This window comes from Bombus pascuorum, chromosome 14 (genome assembly GCF_905332965.1).
Source record: "Bombus pascuorum chromosome 14, iyBomPasc1.1, whole genome shotgun sequence".
Classification (NCBI taxonomy): Eukaryota; Metazoa; Arthropoda; class Insecta; order Hymenoptera; family Apidae; genus Bombus; species Bombus pascuorum.
In genome coordinates, this window is record NC_083501.1 from 10,014,851 (window position 1) to 10,030,664 (window position 15,814).

The window sequence follows — 15,814 nt, forward strand, 5'->3', positions numbered from 1 at the left end:
CTTTCGACATTCTTGATCTTTATCTCGGCCGTGCGTACGTAGTAGAAATTTAATTTCTACGGAGAATTTTATTTCTTTGTAGGGTTGAAACGCTAAACAGCGAACAATCGAAAAGTTTGTGGCGATTCCGATATTCAAATTGCGGTTATTAAAAGGTGCAGAAAGTTATAGGTTTTGTATGACGATCGCATATAAAAAATATAACGAATGCATTCTTATCGTGTTAATGTAACTTAATCCAGCATAGTTTCTCCAATTTTGCGAATGTAAAACATATTTTATGGAGGCTCTCATATCTTTCAATATACTGTGAAGATCTTTTATCTGCTTCTTCGGAGAACCTGTCTAACTTCCACTTTATTAGAGTGAACGTGTATGTATAGACTTGGACGTGTTGAGTGAAAGCGGACATTTCGTGAAAAATCGATTGTAAGTGAGCTCTGTACGAGAACGAAGGAGAAAGAGAGTCGATCTACGAGGTGTGGCACTAAATCGGACTTTAAATTGCATCCGCTTTGTTTCCTTGTTTCTATTCAACATTACGGACGCAGCGTTTATATCCGTAATAGTATCCTCTATTCTCGTCAAAGCTGTGAATTTTACTTTTCCATGGGGGAACATTAATTTCTGGAATAATACCTACGATCTACTCCTACGTATCAGACATTTACATCCGTCGCCTACGAACATCACCAAAGAAGGTCAAATTTGTATGACATTTCGCCTACTTTGAACAGTACTTTAATTAAAGTTGCGCAAATTAACGATATTTAATATCGCGATTTAATAAAACGAAAATAATTTAATCACGGACAGAACTAGCCGCGAATGGCTCTAATTGAATACCTCTCGTTCGCGGATCAATAAATCGGGCGATAAAATTTCTCGAGCGAACTGACGACGATTTATTCCCTCTCGATTGGTCGATTGGTCGAATGGCGGATGCACCCGGTATATATCGCGAAGGGAAGTTCTCGGAGTCGAATCGAGCTCACTCGTAGAGGTTGTAGATCAGAAGAGAATTACGAACAGAGGGAAAGAGACACAGAAGGGGTAGGAGAAAAGGAACAGGAGAGAAGGAAGGAAGAAGGGAATACAGAGGAGGGGGCGGGAGAAAGAGGGAAGCCAAAGGAGAAAGAGAAGCCCGATAGTGCTACCACGTGCATCGACCGAGGTCTTTGTCTCTGGATACCACCGGTGGTTGGCCGATTCCTCTCTCTTTGCTAGGTTACTTTTTTAAGCACACGAGGTCCCGGTTCCACGACCAACTAGCTCTATATCTTACGTATCGAACGTTGCTCTGATCAAGATATCGTATATAGGAAACCGAAAAATACTCCATGCCAGGATTGATCGCCGACATCACGAAGGATCTTCAACCCGCTGCGTTATCGTGTATTCTTTCAATCAAACCGAAATCAATCGATGTTTCTAGAAGTTAGATACACATTGTTTTTTCATTCACCAAGTGTATATTGACTCTAATATATAGAGTCTCAGACAGCTGGCGCCAAACTTCGGTATATATTACTTATCAAAACTAGCAAGAAAGTTCCAATAGATATGTGTCCATTTACTCGTTTCGAAGTTACACGACTTTTTCATCGGTCAAATATCGACTGTCTCTGCTTACAGCATTGACGACACATTACAATTACAGCTCACAACGTTCGATATGACTTCCATTCGTTTCAATGCACGTTTCGGCTTCCTTATAGAATCATTATTTCAATACCACAACTTTCTGGAAGAGTCCGTACAAACAGTCTAAATAAGAATCTCTAGAGACACAAAGCGAGATCGATGGACGGTGCGCAAAAGATTGAAAGAGCGAAGCACTCGGAGACACGAGCCGACGGTGTCTTTTAAAGACCGAGAGAAGCAAAGAAAAATTTCCCGATATTTATCGGGGCCGGTGTGGGAGTCACAACAGAAGTGAACAGCAGTGACATCGAAAGCACCTCGAGCGCGATACTCCAGCGAGGCAAATAATCGAGCAGTCGTGGCGATTGCCAGACCCGGTTTAAAAGCATCTGACGATGTCAGTGACGGACATTTATTGACACAACATTCGCGGATCGTAGCCAGCCGCGCTGGTTATCGACTGCACAAGTGCACAATGACGGATATCCACTGGTCGAAGAAAACACGTGACTCGATCCCTCTCATCGTTCCTCTCTGTTTCGTCCCGAAGCTTCCATCTGGCTGCGCCGCGCAGCCCGGACTCGCTCTTCTCTTTCTCCGTTCTAGCAAAACCAATTGCGTGTTTCGTGCTTCTCGGTAACCGGCCGACCTATCGTCCAAACTAATTACAAGCCACGCTTTCCATCGAGAAACAAACGACGGCTCGCTGGCTCTCCGTCTGCGTTTATCATGGGCTTTCTGCCAGAGAATCGCGTCCGGGAATTGCGTGGCAAGAGAAATGAAAGTGAAAAACCGTGCAGAGACTATTTAAGCTCGATCTCCGATACCTTTCAAACTTCGCACATATCTACACCTGCTTCCATGTATAGCATCTTTTTCTATTTTTTTCAAAATTTTAAAAATATATCTTGCCTTAGTATTTATACTTTTAGGAGAATTTGATTGATTTCTCAACTAATCTTAAAAGAGTTACTTTAAAGAGTTACTAAGCTTTGCGTTTAATAGTTTTCCTCCAGTTTAATCATAAAGCAATCAAAATTTTTGCTCAAGTTCGATTCCTTCAGTCGTATTCAGAAAAATTCGGATATGCAGAAATATCTGCGGTTCAATACTTTCAATTCCTCCCTCCCAATAACATTAAACCGATTCTTGCGCAAGAATTTATTGGCTTACCATTTGTAACAACTAATGATTATATATTTTCCTACAAGCACAAGCGAGCGGGGACCGCGTTAATTAATTACGAGATATTCACGGTTCGAATTCCGTCACAAAAATGTTGACATTCCAGAGGATCGACGATTCGATGCACGACGATTTGTCGAATGAACGTTACAAATACTCGATGAATGCGATACGCCGGGGTTGCAGTTCCTAATGAAGCCTCACTGAGTAGCTTTTGCGTCACTTGGATAATTTGACTACGCATTTGCCTTTTACCCTTAACCTTTTGCACGAGTCACGAATAATGCGATAATTTACATTGTTTGATGCGATATTGTTCGTGTTCATTCGAGTCTTTGTGTTAACATAAGAGAAATTCCAATAATTAATATTTGTGCATGCAGCATCAGATACGCAAGTAGATACCACTTTTTTCATGGTACCACTGTTTATGACTCATTGAAACAATAGGAGAGAACAGTCAGGCTTACGTTTCAATTAAAACTTTAGCCATGTACGTCAGTAACCGCGTTTCCTCCTGCCGTAAACTAAAAAGTTTCGTTTTCTACCGCTCTACTCCACCAAGGATGATTCTTGAACGCATATCTTTTGAAAATTATACTTCTATAAAGCCAATTATACTTCTCAAAGAGAAAGAGAGCGAAAGACTGAACAATCCGTAAAACAAAATTTATCCTTATAAGACCGCAACCGAATAAACGTGAACTGTTTTAGTTGTTAATGAGAGAATACAAATAGAGTGACATAGTTGGCTCTTTAGTCCAGCGTGATGCAACGTATACATCATTTGAATCATGTACAATATATATACAAGGACATGTGCATATGTATCCATCTGGTACGATAGGGGCGATACAGCGAGGTCATAAAATTGACCAGGAATTAAAGATTACATGTTTGAGAAGCAAAACAAGTACATATGTAATTGCAGATGTTTTGAGAGATGAGGACCTGGAGCCTTGTTCAAAGACAAACGATGATAGCACGGAAGAACCAGTTCTTCAATGACACATTGTTGCGCTACTAACAATGATGGAAATTAATTATGGAAAATTGACACAGGTGTCTGCATGCATGCGGGCCACGTACAACAATACGTACGGCTAGATCAATGAGTATCGTCACTTAACACGTTAATTTACGACCTCGCTTGATTTTTCTCGCCTTGCTTGCGCAAATGCAGCTGTTCATCTCGTTTTCCTTCCACGGGCTCATAGGAATATCTTTCTTATTATGTACTTATGTACTAACAATTATCCTGAGTTTTTGTAGCATCAACAACAAAAGAGAGGAATTTAAAGACTGTCATTGTCGTTGGCATTTTCAGAAATCTCGAGAAGGCGATACCTTTAAAGTAATTTAAGAAAACGAGAACAAATTCGTTCATACTTGTATCGTGTCCAAACATACGATACGACAGTTTGTACCGAGGTTTAATTATGGAACATAGCTAAATACAGCCATACGCAATTAGTCATGCTTTTCCGATAAAAGTATTAAAAACGGTAATACTACGTGACGTACACAAATTTATGTAATCCTATTTACCGTCGACGTCAATACGCTAGGAAGTATCAATAGATATTTTTACGAAGCTCCTGTATAGTAAAAAAAAAAAGCTGACAAATTTTATTGCCGCGTAGTTGTCGATGGCAAATCAGCGATTATTCGATGCAGGCAATTTTATTGCGAAACGTAACGAGAGCTTAATTACCAATTATCCATTCCAATTGGCGAAATTCGCTTGGAAAGTTGTCGCGGACCTCGCTTTCGATTACCGTCGAGGCGATGTCAATACACAATACACAGTCGGTTGCTTTTTCATCGTCATGACGACCGTGTTAAAGAAAATCGGAATCGCAACCACCTAACCTAACTGCAAGCATAACGGCCCCCGGTGTCACGCTACTTCCTGCACCCTTTCCCTGCTTTCTGTTTTCTTCCCCTTGCGAGCCGCGTCGAATTGGCGTGTTGCGTTGCCTGGACGACCAAGGAGCCTCTTGATTAAACGAAACGCAATTTACAAGATCCGAATCGTGATTCAATGGAACCTTCAACGTTTCTTACATCTCTCCCTTGCGTCGTTTACCATCAGGCTGTTTGTCTTTTTCTCTCTTTCTCCGGCAGTCCGTCGAGCGAGAAGACAGTATGGTGGAACGATCTCCGATGTCGTCGTTCGACACGTGAGCTTTTTTGTCAACTTTCGAATCGGTCTGAACGCAGCTATTCTCGTTTGCACACGATTGATTTCTCTGAAACCAGCCAGCAAGGGCTCAGCCACGATCCTTGTAGGTATACACGCGCGTATCTACACGTTTGCACGCCGTACACACATCGGGGCTGAAAGAGCGAGCGAGTAAGGCAAGAGGGGAAAGAGAGACAGGGATGGAAGATACGGGAGGGCGAAAGTGCGACGGAGAAAGGGAGAAGGAGCAAAGGGGGAAAGGACAAAGCGTCGACGCGCTCGAAGTTCGGGCGTACCTCCTATCCCGTAGAAACATGCATACATCTCTCTTTCTCTTTCTGTTTCTCTGTCCGGCGTTTCCCGTCTCTTGTTTGCACACAGTCGACCGCGCGTCCTATCTCTTTCCCATTCGTGAAATACATATATACGTGCAACATCGAGCGCACACATACGCCCGCGCACATCGCGATGCCAGTTGCACACGTTTTTGTTTCCTCTGGCCGGTTTTCTACGTGAAATAAAGCATGGGCACAAGATCAAATACGCAGGCAGCGTGTACGTACGTGAAGCTCATTATCAAGCGATTCGAAGCGAGCATGACAGGCGAGCACGACGAAAACAAACAGTCCAGAATGAAAGGGTTAACGCAAGGACAGGAGAAAGAACACGAACATGAACATGAAAATGAACATGAACAGGAATGCGAACACCAGGACACGAGATGGTTGAAGCGTGTGAGATGCAGCAGGACGAGACGCGTATTCGCTGCTAGAGAAAAAGCAGGTCTTTCGTACGGTGAACATACACACGCGCGCGCGCGCACACACACACGCACGCATGTGACATACAAAAAGAAAACGGACAGGGGATTGCCGTCGAACGACTTGAACCTCAAGGAAAAACGAAGGACTAGTGGTCGTTTGCTTACCCTACTGCCGGGAATGTTGTATAGGGAAACATCATTGGACGCGGTCGCTTCCAGGATCCTTGTCGTCGTTCGGTTCTCAACCGGTAGACTCTTCTCGGTGTACCTTCTCCTCGCACTACGTCTCGACGTCACAGGTTAAACGAACCACACACAACCACTCGATACGATATATAGACGCACAAGTTCAAGGTCGTGACGATACGAATATAACCAAACGACGAGGATGTCGCGTTGGTGGGCCACGATGACGCGCGACCGTGTGTTATGGACTGCCTCTCTCGGTACCTAAATCACAGTACCGTCAAAACACAGCAACCAGCACCGGCTAATATTCGCGAATTAAAACCGCACACACCGGCCAACTCGAATAAGCCGACTGTTCGAGACAAAGGGTCTCTCTGTTACGCCGGTATTCGAACAGGCTGTCGCTGACTTTTGCCTGCACATACGAAGTAACTGAAAGAAAGGAACGGCGAGTCGTGATGACAGGAACGACGAGCCGCGCGAGTCGAGGATCGGCTTTCAACGCGGTAACAACACCCACGATTGATAAGATGCGAATCACCGCGAGAACCGGAAAACACGAGAAACGCACGCCGGCCACTCTCTGTCTCCCTCTCTCTCTCACGGTCGGCTTTCTTCTTTCCTTCTTTCTCTCTCGACCCCCCTTTCTTCTTTCCACGACAGTTTTGTAGGTTAGTCCAAACGACCGGCTAGACGATAACGGCGTCGCTGCGCGTCTCTCCAGTCCTCGCACTTCACAGTGTGGCAGCTGTGCGCTCGTCTCTTCGACCTATTGGTGGGGGAAACCCGTGGCAGACAGAGAGGGGATAGGCGAAGGGATCTCTAGCACGGAGAACCGACCGCACGGACCGACGACGAGCACTACGGGGAAGGGGGAATTGGCCGAACCAAGGGATACACCGCGAAGTAGGGGTAGGTTAGGTTGGGACACCTGGAGGGAGAAGCGAGCGCACCCCTATGCGAACGCGGCCGTGGCGCGTACTACGAAACAGGCGCACGCACACAGACAGAATGCCTGTTCGCAATTCCTCTGCCCTTCGCTAAAAGACTCCACGCCTCGTGCTGTTCCGTGGCGGCCGGGAGTCCAGTCTTTGCAGTGGTGCTCACTAAATGCTTCTCAACTTCCACTAAACGGTTGCTTTTACCAACGAATATCGGTTTTCGAATCGTACGCGGTTTTCAAGTTACTCGACTGCTGCAAGAAAATTTCAACTATTCACAGTTCGCTGACAAGATTTGTCGAGAAGGGTAATCCATTCATCGGTAATCTAAACGCGACGGAATAAATAAACAATCGCTTTTACCTTTACTGTTAACAACGCTAACATCTACCGAAGAGTTAGCTTTGCTTAAGACTGCACGAATTTGTATTCATTTCGATTGATTTGCTATATATTTGATAAATATAAACTGATATTTATTATCGGAAAGAGCACAAAACTTAAGGGAAATCTTGTAAGCAACTATCTATATGGTATAATTTAGTTGCACCTTTTCCCACAGTAAAATCAACCACTGACTTTTTCAATAGACCCAACAGGTGCTCAATGGGAATTGAGTCAGGCGATTGGGGTAGCCATTCAAGGACCTCAGACCCCTCGATGGACAACCAGAATTTCGTTACTTTTGTCGTGTGCTTTGAAACACGATATTATTCCATTCTATTTATTTCCTTTTCCTATATTCAACATAATTTCCATATTTTTAATCCTCCTCTTAACTGCAAAGGAACGAGGAATCAAAGTAAGTATCTACTAATTAGTACAATTCACTATTTAGAAAGTTCGATAGAGAAACTTCGAAATATGCATAAGTAAGAATTGTCGCTTACGATCACTAGACATAGCAATGACAATGTGCGCATCCCCAATTTATCTAAAAAAAAGATAAACGTGCATTTCCTAGAAGTTAGAAGTATGTAAACGAACTGGCGAGTCAGTCACTGTACGTAGAGAGAACTGTGTTTCTCTTGATTCTGAGCCCTGTTACGAGGGCCACTTCATCCGCCGAGAGCTCTCGTGTTCGTGCAACGAATCACATTGCCGGAGACGGAAAGGATTAAGGATTCTAATTGATGACACACTTTGCCTCTCGACGGCTCGTTCGTATGTGCCACGCGTTTCCTTTCTCCTAGGAAGCTCGCCAATCGTTGATCGTATTACCAACGTTATATTGGGCGCTTTTACTATTAAAACGAATCGAGCGAAACTGCAGGTTTAGAAAAAACAACTGTACGACAAAAAGGTTCCATTTTAAATGTATAAAATGCACTCTCAGGTTTGCAGTTAAGCGAATCAAGCGAATCAGGCGAAACTGGTGGATGAAGCTTAAAAGGGATCAACCTTTTAACGAAATTTGCTTCGTTAATGTGGAAAATGTGATTTAGATTTCTGGGGACAGTTCGCGTACAAGTTGTCAATGGAAGCAGAAAAATTCGATGATATTCATTTTGATACTATTCAAAACGTGTTCGAATCTGTACCTTTGTGAAAATCAACTCACCAGCAGCTTTGTGGAATGCGGAGTTTGTATCCGGGTAAAATTTCCATTGTTGTATCGCCTAGTCTTAAGCCAATAACTGCCATTGTTCACACGCTCGTTTTCTCCGAAGACGCGGCACAATAAATTTTTGCGGAAGAACTGTCGGTGAGTTTTCACGAACCACGGGGGAAGTTAAAGTTTTCGCAAGAAACGATCGAGAATGCTAACGCCTGGGCGTTCTTCAACACGTGTGCGTTGACACAAAGAGACGTGGGCTCGATGGGCTTGACGTGGGGAAATCAGCATCAGACCAGACGGGCAATATCACGAGCCAACTTATGCAATTGAATAACACGCACGTTTCACTAGTGGGTATAAAACCAGCTAAGAGTAAAAGCTATATATAGTAAAAGGTACCGTTCGGTCGAATAAACAATCAACACAAAGTATAAAGCGAAGACCTGGAAAAGTAATATCTGAATACGTTCCTTGGGTAGTTCGACTGTACGCTTTTCCTGTTATATACTTTTATTACCTGCTCCAAACCTTTTTCGCATATATACAGTATATATACCGAGAACGGTATACCCAACTTGTCACTGTAATTGCCGTTGCATTTTTCCCAGGCCTTCAACCCAATCCCCTGTACCGTACATTCGCTCGGTCACCGCCACTTTGCTTGAGAATTGTACGGTGGAATGTCAAGAGGGCAGGTCAGGATCTGGGACTAGCTGGCCGGCCTCCAAATCGCTGGCCAGATTCTGGACGTGCGTGCCTCGACACAAGGTAAATGTGCCGACGTTATTTGACGGCTGTACGTCGCATCGAGACACAAAACAAAAAGACAGCCAGTGAATCTTATCGCGAGGCGGCTCTGCCACGTACGATGATTCACACGTGTCTCCCCTTTATTCTTTATTTTTGTATCGAGCCAAGGAAGGCGATGGCGTTCGAGTGTTCGCCATCGAATATGAAAACAGCGGCAAGTTCGACCTTCGTTCCCGTTCCTTTCGCTTAAAAATATAGATATATCTAGGTTATTTCGAAAGTTGCTGAATGAAGATCGAACAAGGGTATTGTTCCCATTGTCGGCATTTTTCATTCGATTCGATACTCGGCACGCGTATCAGCCCTGGCTGGATATTACGAATATCGATATGATTCGAATAACACGGATACGGGTTCTAACCAAGCAATATCTAAATGGCGCAAGTACACAGCGCCGTGACTTTAATCTCGCGAAGTAGATACCATTTCCGTACAAACGGCGAAACTCGCTTACTTCCGGCCGTGTAATTACTTAAAGAATCGTTTTGCGCATGATGTTTTATGCAGCGATACTTCGAACAACTTCCCCGACAACTTGTTTTATCCGATGGTATTAGCGATGATTAATGCTCGTGAAAACTCTCGAGCAGCTCTCTTTCAAAGACGGTAAGAATACGTGTATATAAGAAATGTATCCTGTAAAAATTGAAAAGTTCCTGTAAAGAGTAGAAGAGTGTTGTAATACGCAGGTATATCGACAGAACTCGAGTGATGTCTATTAAATGCAAGAATATTTTTTTATTTATCAGTTAGAATCGCCGAGAAGGATATAAAACGTGACACGGCAAACGAGTTCGATGTTCGATGCGAAGCAAACGGTTTCTAGCTGGTTCGGCCGAGACAAAACGCAGGAAGTACTCTCGGACTTCCTCGTCCGGTAACACGAAGCTTCGCGAGGGAGGCAAGACAGCTGGGGTGAGAACAGTCGTAGTGCTTCTGGCGTCGTCGGTTGAAACCTATCCTCACGCTTCGGTTCGTTCCCGTGACTTCGACCGAGACATCGCGGACGCGCGATTTTATTACGTAAATTGAATTTGCGCGATACGACGCAGCACGTCGACGATCCTCCTTCGGGAGATAACATCGCGGATCTACCTAACGAAGTATGTTGTAATTGTATCTATCCCACGGATACCCCGAGGACGTTAAAAGCTCCGAATCGCGGTACTCGTTCGCAACGATTCTCTTCGGGAATGTTCCGATTTTCATGAATACGCGATAAGGAACTTGACGATCGATTTTTAACTAGTCAAGAAAGATTAATTACGCTAATCGTAAGACACTTAGTACGATACCAAGTCCCGTTGTCGTGAATTCTTAAAAACCTACAATCTACTTGATATACAGGATGTTAAAAAACAAGTTAAAAAACAGAAATACATTACATCTAAATTGTTTGATTTGACAAAAACTAATGTCAATCCACTAATCTTCCATGTATCTTTATCACCATAAATCTAATCGAATGCTACGATAAATAAATTATTCAATCTTACTAATTGACTCGCGACGTTAATCGATGGTAACGTAGATACTTAATACACAGCATATGTCAAACAAACCGTGAATATTGTAATTTGAAATCGCGATACGTTGAGATCGCGACGATGCCCGCCGCTCCGGATAATTAACGTTGCTCTTTATTTCTTCATTATATTTCTATCGCCTTTACGAACACGTATTTTTTCCTTTTTAACGTGTGTTCGATACTACTAATCGGCATATCATGCGAAAAACAGCTCGTATCTCATCCGTACGTAACAACCTTGGATATATGATAAATTTATTTTATGTCAAAGAAAATCAAGAAAATTCTACTATTCGTTACATTCTATCCGTGTAATTTTTACTTGCAAAGATCGTGGCAAGTTTGTACGTAAGCGTTTAAATGGCCGAACGTTTGGACAATAAATATATACATGGTTAAACCTGCACGAGGAGGAAAAAAGTTGTTGGCACGAATGTTGCAGACCGTTTCTTCGGTCGAATGGCTAGGAACGATTAACCGGGAGGCTTTGCTTGAATTTTAAGCGGAGCTCGGACACGACCCGATTAAATATCGCGGAAATTGAATCTATAAATTTCTCGTTGCCATAAATTTCGTAACTTGCCGCGCGTAAACTGGCCAGCTCCAACGGCGTTTCCATCTCGTCCCTGGTGAAGCCAAAACATCGTCCGAGAGAAAAGTAAGGGACGAATCTGCTGCAAGAGAAAATAGGGACGCTAGAAAGTATATGATCCGAACGGAAGTAATACTTTCGTTTTAATAGTGAAAATTGACAAGCTCAGATATTTCAGAGTGATGCCGAGGAAAAGAGGACAAAGAAGTTGTAGATCATAAGAGTACATATTTCGCTAACCCGATTTTCTAAGTATGGAAACTAGCCATGATTCGCGTGGAACGTGTTATTCATCCAAGAAACACGATGCGGGATTACATTGTTCTATGTAAACCCTGAGACTACAGGGTCCCATAAAGGGAGAATATCGTATTTCATCTCGTACAAGTTTCAAGCGACATTTCCTCGTGACGAACTATGGAATATATTTTCTTCCCTATGCCTCGTTGAATGGGGAAAATGAAATCGTGGGCTACACGAAATTTTTGAAAGAATGTCTCACGTGACTAATTTAAGACTGCACACAATACTATGTACTCGTAGTCATACGAGTACCATTCTTACTTTAATAAGAATACGAGTTTATAGAGCAAAAATCTGGAAAAAATCTCAGTTGAGCCGATCATAGACATAATTTAATCTATCCTTTGTATCCTCTTAGTTTAGACATATGTACTATATATGTGCATAATGAAGACTATCACAACGGAATTATCGTTTCCTTAATCCCAAAAAAGTTCAATTTTCCGTGCACCTAGGTCTGGCAGTTTATTCCGGAAATCGGCTGCAATAACAATAACAGTCGTGGGAACGTTCCGCGCTTCCGCTTTAGGTAACAACTTGATCCCGTACAGTGCGGTATCGTTATCATTTACTAGCATACATACTTAGAAACGGAAAGAGTGAAAAAGACCAACCATCAACTATGATACATGCCTTTTTCTTTCGATGGCCGCTCTTCTTTTCTTATCACGTCGGCAGAAATTTAACAAAACTCGTCCATTCAGGCTCATTTCGAAGACAGCGATCGCAATTACCGCGAGAAGCTGAGAATCTTATCGGCCGTCTCGTATTTCGTTCTTCAGTGGCTCCGGCGGACATTGTTCTCGGCCGCGGGGATGAGATTAAGCTAGCTTTTTCGACGAAACGAGCGAAAACAAGCGCACTCGGTTCGCTCCTAAATTACGTTGTATAATGTCGTTTAAAACGAAGGACAATTAAAGAAACAAAAGGCTAGCCTGGTCGCTAAATTATCCTCGAAAGAGGTCTATAAGTACGAAACAAAATGGCAATGGTCTATAAACTGTAAGAAGCGGGGTCATTTCCACGACTCTCGGGTCGCGAGTGTTAAATAAAATAATTTATATTCGATCGATGGAGAAACCGATCGATTGACGAGTGGGGAGGAAACGAAGGAAATCTTGATATTGCGGCATCCCGCGCAGAAATGGGTTAAGTATGCGTTCGATGGGGGGAAGGGGGATGAAGGAAACGGATGGAACGAGGGGTAGGGGCTGTAAGTAGTAAAGTACGGCTTGTGTCTGGCGCGCCGTGCCAGCCGGTGCACATCGTGACGAGAATGCGTGCGCGAGAACGATTTCTATCCCTGCCGCCATTTCGCGATTTACTGTTTACCATTCGCTGTTTGCATCCACCACGCCCAACCCCTAGTTCACCCAAGCCCTCGACATTTCACCGGCTAAATAAGAAAGTTCAGCTCGAAGAAACTGCTATACGAATTCGCTACTAAAATCGATCCTCTAGCTCTTGTAACTTTCTTGTTTCGGGTATATTAATATCTAAGACCTTGTAAACTCTGGACGATGAATGTGTTACGCTCTGAAATAGAATCACGTGAAGATCGAGAAGAACAGAAAGAGAGAGAGAGAGAGAGAGAGAGAGAGAGAAAGAGATCGGAGATGTCGGGTAAGGACGTGGAAACGCGCGAAACCGAGCCCGTGTCGATTCGTGGGATATCCTGGCAGGTATATCAGACGGCAAGATCGTTACCAAAACCCTGTCGTACCATCGACTCTCCAGCCCTGTTTCGAGCTTGATGCCGTATCGATTCGAGGAGGCATACAGACGCAGGGACGGAGGAACGGGGACAGAGAAAAAGAGAGTGGAGAGAGGGCGGCAATGGAGGAACGAGGGGGTGGCCGATGGGTGGGAGGGATAGGCGGAGGAAAAGGAAATAGGCAGAGAAGAAAGAATAGGCCGAGCGAACGAGGAAGGAAAAGGAAAACGAGAGGGAAGAGCGAGAAAGTAGTATTCTCCTCGCACGACAAAAGTACGGGTCTTCGTTACCCTTATCGGACACCGGAACCAGTATCGACAGCCCCGGGGTCATTCCGATCGAAGAATCGTCGAGTCGTGGCCTCGCCGGGAGTACGTTCCAAGAAAAATCGGAATTAGGAAGGTGGCCGAGAGGTTTGACTTACGGTCAGAATCGGACGTCGGGGAAAAGAAGTAGAATCGTTAAATCTGTCAAAATGACACGTTTCAATTTTCACCTTACTACAATCTTTAGAAACGGGTAGAGGTGTTTGAAGTAATCAATATAGATTTTTGTCAAGATCGAAATACCATTATGTGTGTACGTATACATGTTTCATTTTCAGTTCAACCCTTACGAGACTAATACGACAATTCGTCGTAAGCGAGATTGCTAGTTACCATAATATAATTTTTCTGGTACCAGTGAGATTTATCGAAGCGTAAGATCGCGTTAGAAATTACAGCGAAAAAGATCATCTTGATAGGATTAATCGTAATCGGGGATCATACGGAGAAAGGTACAATAACTCCATTTTTGTTGATTTTCTGGCGTTTATGTCGGTAGCTAAGAAGATTGGATGTAACGTGAGGCCGAATAATCGATACAAAGACGTTTGAGAGCAAAATTCAATTCTCCCTGGTGTAATTTACGTTTCTCTGTCATTTTCTTTCTATTATATTTTCTCGGTGATTTATTCGTAAACGACGAACGTATTACAGTTTAGCGGATGAAAGAAAGACATCGAAAGGATAGCGTGTTATCGGTAAAACGTCTGTTGGCCGTCTATTTATAGTCAACTTGATGGGACGAATGCACTCTTTAAACTCGCATTTCCGCGGTAAACGGAGAGGAACGAGGATCACGCAGAGAAAGGAAGCCATCCGTGTAGACGTTAATTCGAGCGTAACGCCAAGTCTCAAGATACCTGGCATTCGCCGACTTCGAGTTTCGTTAACTTTTAGCTTTTCCTCTTCACGAGTATTTCCCAATAATTTTCTCGCGGATTTTTCATTTGTTTCTAATTGAATTCTTCTACTCTTCTTAACGTCATCGAGTTTGGTACTTCAACGAGAGAGAAATATAAAATCGAACCACGAAGTCTGAATCTCGAGAACGACCAAAACTTTCGTAAAAAAAAAAAAAAGAAAAACTGAGAATTCGTTAACTTTTGTGTCGTAGTCTCTGCAACAATAAGCGAATGCTTATGTTAGGGATTCCCAAATGGAAATTGTTTCACTTCGATTCGCAGAAATGTTATATCCAATCAAAAATTGTTGAAGTATTCAATTTTTAATTATCTCAGCCAACGAAGAGCAATATTTCTCCAAATGAAATTTCTCCGTGTTTCGTTTAATTTTAAACAATTCGAGGAAAACAATCGCAACTGAAATATCGTCCTGTCCGATAAAATTGAGATCGATGGACCGACAAATGTTACAGATCGATCTTATAATTTTTCTGACGTCGAGTCCTTACCGTTGAAAAGAAGGGGAACTGTGACTTTTACAATTCAGTATCGTCTGTTTTCTCGAGTAAAATCGTGGCAGTGTACTAAGCAACTGCGTCTCAACGAGAGGAGCCGCTATTACGAGGCTGCAAACTGCTTTTACAACTCTCTCGGGACTGGAAGAATCATGGTTTCGTAAACAGTGGCCCATTTCGCCACGATGAATTTGTGTGTTTTTCATTGGTGTGTATCATTGATGTTTCGCGTTTTCCCTTCATGCTGTTTCATCCAGTGTTACGATGATAAATCCTCTGAAATCGAAAGCAACGCGATGCAAAATATGTGAAATAACCGCAATAGTCTATGATCGATTAGCGATTCCCCTCGCTTATTATCGACGTATAACTTGTACACCGCAATTACGATATAATTAATTTCGTTATTCCGCAATTGATCCGATGCAAGCATCACCTTGTTATCTCGAACGTAATTGAAACGAAAGAAATTCCCTTTTGTTGAAGTGCCCTCGCGACCTGCACGCGATAATTATAATTACGGGAATCGGAATCTAGATCGACACGCGATTCCGCGAGAAGTCGTTCCGCATCGGAGCATCTTTCTCCTAGAAAATCTAATGATTATTCGGAAAAAGAAGTTGAGGACAATTCTGGAAAAAAGGTCTGTAGATTTATGG

At 43.1% G+C, this 15,814-nt stretch overlaps 1 protein-coding gene across 7 annotated transcripts in view; it reads right to left on the minus strand.

Annotated features, from left to right (window-relative positions):
* LOC132913968 (RNA-binding protein Musashi homolog 2) overlaps nt 1–15,814 on the minus strand; it is a 126,897-nt gene that overhangs the window by 46,359 nt on the left and 64,724 nt on the right. Inside the window, exon 1 of one of the 7 annotated variants that reach the window (XM_060972672.1) lies at nt 5,943–6,787. The exons of 5 other annotated variants lie outside the window; for them this stretch is intronic. In XM_060972672.1, the coding sequence (XP_060828655.1) occupies nt 5,943–5,977 (35 nt within the window). In that variant the 5' untranslated portion in view covers nt 5,978–6,787. Of the gene's footprint in view, nt 1–5,942; nt 6,788–15,814 lie in introns of those variants that run through there. One more of the 7 variants, XM_060972674.1, reaches the window with a different exon arrangement.